At 34.3% G+C, this 9,973-nt stretch overlaps 1 protein-coding gene across 1 annotated transcript; it reads left to right on the top strand.

Moving 5' to 3' along the window:
- Positions 1 to 392: 392 nt before the first annotated feature.
- LOC142870529 (olfactory receptor 5D13-like) lies at positions 393 to 1,337 on the top strand. The gene has a single exon (XM_076001375.1). It carries the CDS (start codon positions 393 to 395, stop codon positions 1,335 to 1,337), a length of 945 nt encoding a protein of 314 aa, XP_075857490.1.
- The last annotated feature ends 8,636 nt before the right edge of the window (positions 1,338 to 9,973 follow it).

Here is a 9,973-nt window from a genome sequence, read left to right as displayed (position 1 = left end):
AAACTTTATCATGGCTATACATGAATAGGAAAAATACATGATATATATCATGTTTGTTACTATCTAGGGTCTTGAAACACACCCCTATTTGATAAGGGGAGGTGGCACTATACTTTGACATATGCCACTACCAGTCAAATTCAAAACCCTGGTCATTACTAAGATGTCTAACTTCAAACAAGTTCATCTTACTTATATATGCCTCAGCTTGCTTATATAAATATTATGTGGCTACTTGTTTTATAATTCATCTTGTAATTTCCATATTTAAATTAATATGTTTTCATGTTTTTTCACATTGTCTGATGTCTGACACACGGTAAATATTATATAAATGTACAAGATAATTATTATTTTGTTGTCATTATTTCAGAATTTTTTAAACAATAATCATGTTGTCACCAGAAGGAAATCAGAGTTTGGGAGCCACATTTACCCTCTTGGGCTTCTCAGAGTATGCAGATCTCCAGGTGCCCCTGTTCCTGGTGTTCCTGACCATCTACACGGTCACTGTGCTGGGGAACCTGGGCATGATCCTGATCATCAGGATCAACCCCAAACTGCACACGCCCATGTACTTTTTCCTCAGCCACTTGTCCTTTGTCGATTTCTGTTATTCCACCACAGTGACACCCAAACTGCTGGAGAACTTGGTTGTGGAGGACAGGACCATCTCCTTCACAGGATGCATCATGCAGTTCTCCTTTGCCTGCATCTTCGTGGTGGCAGAAACGTTCATGTTGGCAGTGATGGCCTATGACCGATTCGTGGCAGTTTGTAACCCTCTGCTCTACACGGTTGTCATGTCCCCAAAACTCTGTGCATTGTTAGTGGCTGGGCCCTATGCATGGGGTATAATCTGTTCTCTGACACTCACCTATTTTGTCTTGGCATTATCCTTCTGTGGTTCTAACATCCTCAATAATTTTGTCTGTGAGTATTCTGCCATTGCTTCTGTCTCCTGCTCTGATCCCTACATTAGCCAAGTGCTTTGCTTTGTCCTTGCCATGTTCGATGAGGTGAGCAGCCTGGGAATCATCCTCACTACCTACATTTTCATCTTTGTCACTATCCTAAAAATGCCTTCTGCTGGTGGGTGCCAAAAAGCTTTCTCTACCTGTGCCTCCCACCTGACAGCCATCACCATTTTCCATGGGACTGTCCTGTTCCTTTATTGTGTACCCAACTCTAAAAACTCATGGCTCATAATCAAAGTAGGTTCTGTATTTTACACAGTGGTCATCCCCATGCTGAATCCTTTGATCTACAGCCTAAGGAACAAAGATGTAAAAGACAGTGTCAGGAAGTTAATGAATCACCTAACAAAATTTTGTTGAAGACCATGTCCGCAAAAGAAATTTGATTTATTATATTGAGGTGCGTTCAATATGATTCAGATTATTTAGTCAATTTACCAGTGTTTTAAATCTATTGTAATAAATCTTTATTTTATCAGTTGATTTTTATTCATATCAATGTTTAGAAAAATAACTGTATACCATTTGTGAAGTAAAACAAATGTTTAAAGTAGGATTAATATTGTTCCTGAAACTATTTATGCCCACCCAGATCCTCAGAAGTCACCTTATTTGTAAATAAAATCTTAGTAGTTGTAATTGATTAAGGATGGAGATGAGACCACAGTGGATCAGGGTGAGCCCCGAATCCATGAGCATGTCCTTTAGGAGCCGATAAAGGACGTCACACAGGGTTGCAAAGGGAAGGCCATGTGGAGATGGGAGCAAATTGGCAGTTTGCTGTCACAGACCAGGGGCAAAGAAGAATTCTCCCCTACTTCCTTCAGACAGAGCAAAGTCTTGCCAGAACCTTGATTTCAGACTTCTGTTCTCAAGAATTATTAGAAAATAAATTTATAAAGCCACCAAATCAGTGGTAATTTCTGTGATAACTCTGGGAAAAATATGCAACAAGAAAATATCAGACCATAAAACTTTAACCTCTCAACTTCTATATTGGCATGGCAAATCATTTCAAAAATATTTTTCAATGTAATTTTAGCAATGAGAATGCCAGAGTCATAGAAGAAATCTAAGAAGCCATAGCTGAATAGGGATGTGTATTTGGAAGAATAAATGACAGAATGGGGCACTGTCTCTAAGATCCTACCAAGTTATTTGTTCTTTTCTTTCCAAGAACTTCCTACACTTTTGTTATAATATAGAAGGTGATGTTAAACATGACTCTTAATATCACGTAAAAATGTTTACTTTATGTGATGTTCCAGAAAGATTATCAAGGGGGCAAAAAATACAAAAACATATTAATCTCACAAATCTTACAAATTAATGTGTCAAACTTGATTTTTTTATTTCTATTTACTAACACAGTGAACATGATATATTTTAGAAACAGTTTGTATAATCCTGCTTTGCTTGTTAAGGTTAATACTTAGTTGATTACACTTTTGACCTGCATAGGAAGATTTTTTTTTTCCTGCAAGGCATGCTTGTAATCTTTTGATTCAAATATACTTTAAATTGATTATTCATGTGTTTGGCTTCAACTAGTGACTGACTGAATTAGAAAAAAGAGTCAAGATGTTGTCTCCGTTTATCTCTTGGTAACCATGTTTTGTGTCACACAAGGATCCCAGGACATGCACTGTTTAGGCACCTGATATTGTTGTTTCACATCATTGGGTGTTTAGGTATTAATTGTTTTCCTAGAGTTACGATGTTCATGTCAAATAAAACTTAACTTCACTGTATTTTATAAAGTTATGCCACCAAACCCTGTCTTATATATGTAAGAGGATAGACATTATGAAACATAAAAGAAACAGATATTTTATTCTTAATTATTCTCAGTTGTAAACCAAGGATTGTAAATAACTCTACATAATTCTATCCTATCACTAATATACAATATCACACATTTTTTCTGATAATGTGATGCAAAGTTTCTTCATCTTGGGAAATGAAATAAATCTTACAGTTTTAATTCTACCATGGATTAATATGCTTGTGTGAGTGCGTTTATGGTGTTGTGCTTAAGGATGTAAAATACATACTTTCCCCCTTTGAACACAGAACAAATTAAACATTATCAACCGTCACGTTACAGAATAAACTTATTACATTCATTCTGGTACATTGGCTCGCATGTGGAGAAAGGATTTGTTCTTCGATCTTTGGTTTTTTAACAGAAGAAGAAAGTATGTGATAAGGGACAAAATCAGAAAAAAATTAATGTTTATTTATTTCTTTCTAATTCACTAAAGTCTCTTGCTACATCGCCAGAATTTCCATCAAATCCAAGGTAACCAAAATCAGTGATTTTCAGACTTTCATGTACATACAAATCATCTGGAAGGGTCCTAACATGCAGATTCTGGTGCAGTGGATCTGGGGGGAGGCAGGATCCTGCATTTGTAGCAGACTTCCAAGTGATGCTGGTGTTATTGGACCTTGGACCACATTCTGCAAAGAAAGAATCTAAACAAATATATATTTTTATTTTGGATAAAATTCAACTGGTGTAGGGTCACATTTAACAGACAAAAAATCAATATCTACAATATAAAAGTGTCTATCAAATTTAGTAGAAAAAGAGAGTAAATAAAACAGTGGTAAAATTGGAAAACAATATGAAACAAATAATTTTCTGTTTATCCATGTGTATCATACACATATTATTTTCTGTGTATGATGTGACATGAACAATTGTGCCAAATCACTGTACTGAAGAGTAGAAAAACAAGCACCACATTATACTTCCTAACACATTGGAACTAACCATGGGATCACAAGTGCATAGAGGGAAGTAAAAGTCATAGAAAATCAAGCAGGAGAGAGGGGAAGTGGGGAGGGACAAAAACCCACCTAACAGGTACAATGAACCCTATTCTGGTGATGAGTGCATTCATAGCCCAGACTCAAGCCATGCGTCAAAAACATCTGTACCTGTTAACATTTTTAAATAAAAAATAATAAATAAAAGAAATAAAGATAAAAGAAAATTGAATATTTGGGAAATGTTAAATAAAACATGGAAATATTTGCACTAAAAAAGAGAAAGTGAATGGTGTAATTATTTGAATCAATTTCCTGAAATAAGATGCAGAATTTAATTATATTCAGTTCCATTAAATACCAAACTATCAAAAAAGAAGAAATAAAAGGCTTTTTTGATTTGTTGAAGCATATGACAGCAAATGCCTTGCCTTTAAAGTTATGTATGCTGTGTGTCACTGTAGCATTGTGTGTTATTTGGGATATACAAGTAGGTAAGTTTTGTGATAAAAGGGGCAATAATTATTTTCCGACACCTTCATTCTCTGAGTTCTGTGAATTCTATGAACAGAAAGCCTTAAACTTGAAACAGGTTATGCTGAAAGTACACAGGACCAGGACAATTATATCTATTGGGTAGATGATACTACAGAGATTCAATGATTTAGTTTAAAAATGACTGAAATCACAATTTCATAATGGTCATAAAATTTAATTTTCAGTATACAATTTTCACTGTATCACTGAATATATTTGGTATTAAAATATTATCAATAGATATAATATTCTTTTCTTCTTATATTATATATTATAAAAATATACATAATATATATAAAATGTATAAATATATAATATATATTATATATAATATATAATATATAACAGATACTATATAAAATATATATTTATATGTATCTATCGATAATATCTATTTCAGAAGGTACAAACTAAACCGCATTTATGAACAGGTAAAAATATTTATTGGATTGAATGTATTTAGTAAAATTATAAAAGTTATGCAAAATGTCAATAAAAGATCCATAAAAATACCCTAGGGGGCAGTGCACATTGATGGAGATTTTAAAGGAGGCTACATAAACATCTCATTGATGAGATTCAGTAGCAAAGTTTCAAGCATTAGTTGAGCATCATACATTAGATACATTTTAAAGTTTATTACAACTCTCAAACTCTATGGTCATTTAATTTTGTATTATGCCTAGAAAAGTTATAAAATGTAAATGCAATTAATACTAACATTTTATGTGCTGCCAATAACAATGCCAAGCCATCTACTTGATTCTTAATATCACTCTTAGATCATTAACAAGGTACTTTGTGCTTCCTCCTCTCTTTTGTGCATTTCTTAAAAATGCATTTTCTGTCATATTTATATGTTCAAACTATGTTAGTAATACTAACAAGGGCTGACTTTTAAATAATAGAATGACTACAATACGTATTTGTACATCAGTGGTTCTCACACATTGGCACGCATCAAAATCAACTGGAGGTGGGTTAAACTACAAATTATCGGCCTCGTCCCAGAGGCTTTGACTCAAAAGGTTGATGATGGCGCTGCAGGTTTGGCAACCAGACTGTGATTATCACTGTTCTGTATCACTCTTCACAGAAACATATGAAGCCTCTTTCCCCTTTCTCTTTCCCTTTCTATTCAGTTCTGCTTTTCAGGAAAATTGCTTCTTTTTTAATTTTTTAATCCAGCAGGAATCATGATGTTATCTAAAGGAAGTCAAAGCAGCAGACCTAATATTATTCTCTTGGGTTTCTCAGAATACCCAGAACTCTGGGTTCCACTTTCTATTTTGCTTTGCCATCTACACAGTCAATGTGGTGGGGAATTTGGGCATGATAATAATCATCAAGATTAATCCAAAGCTCCACACATTCACGTATTTTCTTCTTGAACTGTCCTATTGTGAACCTAGCATCATCAATAATTTTATCTGTGACCACTCTGTAATTGTTTCAGTCTCCTGCTCAGACCCTTATATCAGCCAGGTGCTGTGCTTTGCTATTGCTGTATTCAATGAGACAAGCAGCCTGATTATTCTTATTTCATATATACTCATTTTCATCACTGTTATGAAGATGCCTTCTGTAAGTGGGCTCTCGAAAACCTTCCCCACCTGTTCTTGCCACCTGACTGCCATCACCATCTTTCATGGAACCATTCTTTTCCTTTACTGTGTTCCTAACCTTAAACCTCTAGGCTCATAGTAAAAGTGGCTTCTGTTTTTTACATAGTAAAGATTCCCAAGCTGAACCCACCGATATATAGCCTTAGGAACAAAGATATGAAGGATGTGTTTGGAAAATTATTTCTCACTAAATTGCTTTGTCCCTCATTAAAACTTTTCTTAGATTTATAATTTTATTATAGAAAAAATGATTTACTATCCTACAGATTGTCCATCTGTTGTAGTGAAATTGATGATTCAAATTATTTATTGAACCATACTTCTATGGCAGCACATTTTATGATTATTGATTTTTGCATGTATAAATGTTTAGTGAAATAGTTCTAAACCATATGTAAACAAACATTAAACAATTACAAATTTTGGGCCATCTGTTGCAATATTTTAAAATTATTTTTAAAAACTTTACTATATGTACTAGAATATTATATGTGTGCTTGAAAAGTAAAATGAATTCCCAACTCATCAAATGTGTGCAGGTTCAGGATGGCCCCCTAAAATTGTAAGGAGGAAACCCATACTTCTGTTTGACTTTAACATATGTTTCGGCTTACTCTATCTTGTGCAACTAACAATCATTTCCTTTTTCTTGTGTCGAATGGCATACATTGATTTTTACTTATGGAAAGTATAGCCTACTGATGAGGAAACAAAATTGAACACAGCATTGTTCCGCCTTTTCTAAATGCAACTCCTATTTTGTTCCAAAAAATTATTTGACTAATCAAAACCGTGGGATATTAGAGTAATAGAGTCCCGGATTGGAACCACACATATCAGGTCATTGAAATTACAACAAATATGTCATTACAATTCCATGGAAAAAGAATGAATTTAAAAAAAAATAATTATGGAAGAGCTAGATGTCCATATGGATAAAAGAGACTTAACTTTTACCTCCCATTAAACACGTCTATTAACTTGAATTAATTGAAAGATATCGTTGATCTAAACATAAATGTTAACAGTACAAAATTTTAACATACGAGATAGGGAAAACCTTTCCAAGTTTGTAGTGGAACTTTTTTATATAGAATACAAAATGAATTACTCATCAAAAATTGGAAAAATCAACTTCATTGACATTAAACCTTACAGTAAGAGTTTCTTAATGGTGAAATGAATTGAATATGTAAGCCCTAGATTATGAATAACCATTTGCATTTGCTATATATGTGTGTGTGTATATATATTATGTGTGTATGTGTCTATGTGTGTGTTTGTGTTTGTGTATGTCTGACCAAGGATTCACATGTTGAATGCATAAAGAGCTCTTTCATTGAAAACAGGAAGACAAACCACCATCTGGCTTCAGAATGGCTGAAATATCTATGCAGACACTTGACAATGCAGATATACAAATTGTTTATAAGCATATGAAAAGATACTAAGTATCATTATTATTAAGGAAAGTCATATGAAAACCATTGTGATATATTGTACAGCTATTAAAATGGCTAAAGTAAATATAACCGAAATACCAATTATTGGCAACAAAATGGAGTAATTATGATGCTGAGGGATTTCAGACAGTAGTAAAAGAAAAAATAACTTTGAAAACATGTTAGTATTACAGTATCGTATGAGGTTGCATAAAAACTTCCCATCCAACCCAGGACCCCTTTGCTAGGTATTTACCCATGAGAAATGAAATCCAATATTTTAACTTAGAAGAAATTTCTTTTCTGTGGCATATATAATAATACAAGAAAGGGAAAGACAAAAGGAAGTACTCTGTGTGGGGTATATGTGTTTTGTGTGACTCTGTTTTCCTATAGGAGAAAATTTTCCTCCATAAAGAGCTGGCTAGTTGAGGAGCTGAAAGTATTTTTCCCTAGTACAACTTCTGATGACAGGCAGCTCTGGCTGGCAGCTTCATGCAGAAAACCCAGTTCAGCTGTGCCATGCCTTCTCACCTGTAGAAACTGTGATACAAAAGTGTGTAATAGTTTAAGCCACAGAATTGGGAATAATATGTTGTGCAACATAGAAATAATTAATGTAAGTGACACATAACGCTGTGGCTCTGGTTCAAAAATTGCCTTCTCAGCCAGTCTCGGTTGCAGAGCTGTCAGTGTCGGCTCATGTCTATCCCTGGAATCCCACTAAAATTCCAGTGCAGATCGCTGGAATTCTAGAACTAGGCTATGGTATCTATGAAAAAATTCCTGTGGCTTGTAATAAATAGCCTTTGTTGTTTTAGTGCTCTTTGGTGGAGAGTATGACAAGCATTAGTCATGCTGTCCGGAATCCAGGGAGAGACCAAGTATATCAAATAGTGCTCAGTCAGGTGTAGTGGACCATTGGATACCAAGTGGTTTTAGAGAACTGAACCTTCTTCCAAAGTACATCTTTTATTTAAAGAAGGTGTGTACTCAATTTATGACTTAATTGTATTAATATAAGCTTGGAAGAGTGGCATACCATGTTTAGAAGAAAACATAAATTACTTTCAATGAGGTGAATCAATGTTTCCAAAGGCAATAATGATTATTTTATGTTAAATTAAATGGGCAGAATGCACATTCTGTTGTTTATGTATCTGAAGACACACAAGTGACATATAAAGACATAAAAAAAGATAACAAATATTAACAGTTATCTTTTCATTACTGTGATCTCACTCATTTATCATTTCCTTTGAGTTTTACTGTAGTTACTATGTTATTTAAGTGAATATGAATATATTCTATAATAAAAAATTCTAAAATAAATTAGTAAAATAAACATGATGAGGCATTATTTCCGCTGATTTAGAAGACATTACACTCTGTAAAATGCTGCATAGGAGAGCATTTAAACTAATTTCTCTGATTGTGTACTAAAAATAAGTAGTTCGGTAAATGTTCTCTGGGGTCTAAATCCCCAAGGTCATGGAGGCATACATAAGCCCCACATTTTGTTACTAGAAGTCAGAGTCATCTTCCCAACCTCCTCCTTCTCTCACTCCTCCTACCTCCTTTCCCTGAGTTTCTCTGGGTATTAAGAAAGAAATATTCCTCTGGAACATTACTTGAAATTTATCATTGATTACTGCTATATTTACCATCTTTAAAGTTTTAAGTAATTATAAAAATACTTAATTTTAAAGTAAATTCTGAGTGGAAACTTCCCTGGAGACCACTAATAAGTAAGAACAGGATCTTCTTAGGTGAGTTGCTTCAGAGGAGTGAAGTATCTTATCCTGTGCTATCTTTCTCCCATTTGGGGGACACGGAAGTCCTACAGCCTTGGAAGTAGAAAACTCTCCATTAGACTAAACGCAAAATCTTCTGAGTCTATGTGCCCAAGGGCTCAGTTTGTTGATCTCTGATCTCTTTTTCCTTCTCTGGGGTATCAATCCTGATTTTTACTTTCAGGGTATCAAGCATGTGCCTAGCATAGTACAGTCACACTTAAGACAAATTTAAGGACTATAATAAATTCTGGGAACCTCTCAAATTATCGTAGGAAGGAAAGAATAATAAGCATAAAGTAATAGTGCACAGAATATGCCATGACATTTTCATTTTCTAATAGTAATGCCTGTAGGAATACCACGAATGTGGAAGTATTGTTGGAGCACAAAAGGGAACATTGCTTTGTGATAGGGTTTTCGTCTAGGGCTTTGTATATTTCAAATTCTGAACTAGCATATTAGAAAAAGAAGATATTCCAGGTAAAAAAATGAAAATCAAAAATGCTAAAGAATAAATGAACATGTGTTGTTCATTATAAACTGAGACTAGTGGTGTGACCAAAGGAGATTGAGTACAGAGGAACACTAGGGAAAGACTTTGGGTAAAACCAAGTCCAGAAATTTATATTTGATAAGTCATAGAGTTTTCAAATCCAAGACTGCCATAAAACCACAAAACATGGGGATGAAGAAATCCTTGATCTCGGTGCAGGGGAGAAGTTGGCTATGTCTATGCTACCATAACCTGCTGGAGCCTTGGTGGCAGTTTGATAATGTTCTCTGTGTAGAAACCTGAGATAAGAAACAGAGCACCAGAAATA

The sequence above is a fragment of the Microcebus murinus genome, chromosome 4, assembly GCF_040939455.1.
Source record: "Microcebus murinus isolate Inina chromosome 4, M.murinus_Inina_mat1.0, whole genome shotgun sequence".
Classification (NCBI taxonomy): domain Eukaryota; kingdom Metazoa; phylum Chordata; class Mammalia; order Primates; family Cheirogaleidae; genus Microcebus; species Microcebus murinus.
Note: the sequence above shows the minus strand (reverse complement) of the source record. Positions and strands in the feature narration are given on the sequence as shown.

Excerpts from the sequence above, each read along its gene's own strand:
- LOC142870529 (XM_076001375.1), top strand. The coding sequence starts at position 393 with ATGTTGTCACCAGAAGGAAATCAGAGTTTGGGAGCCACATTTACCCTC.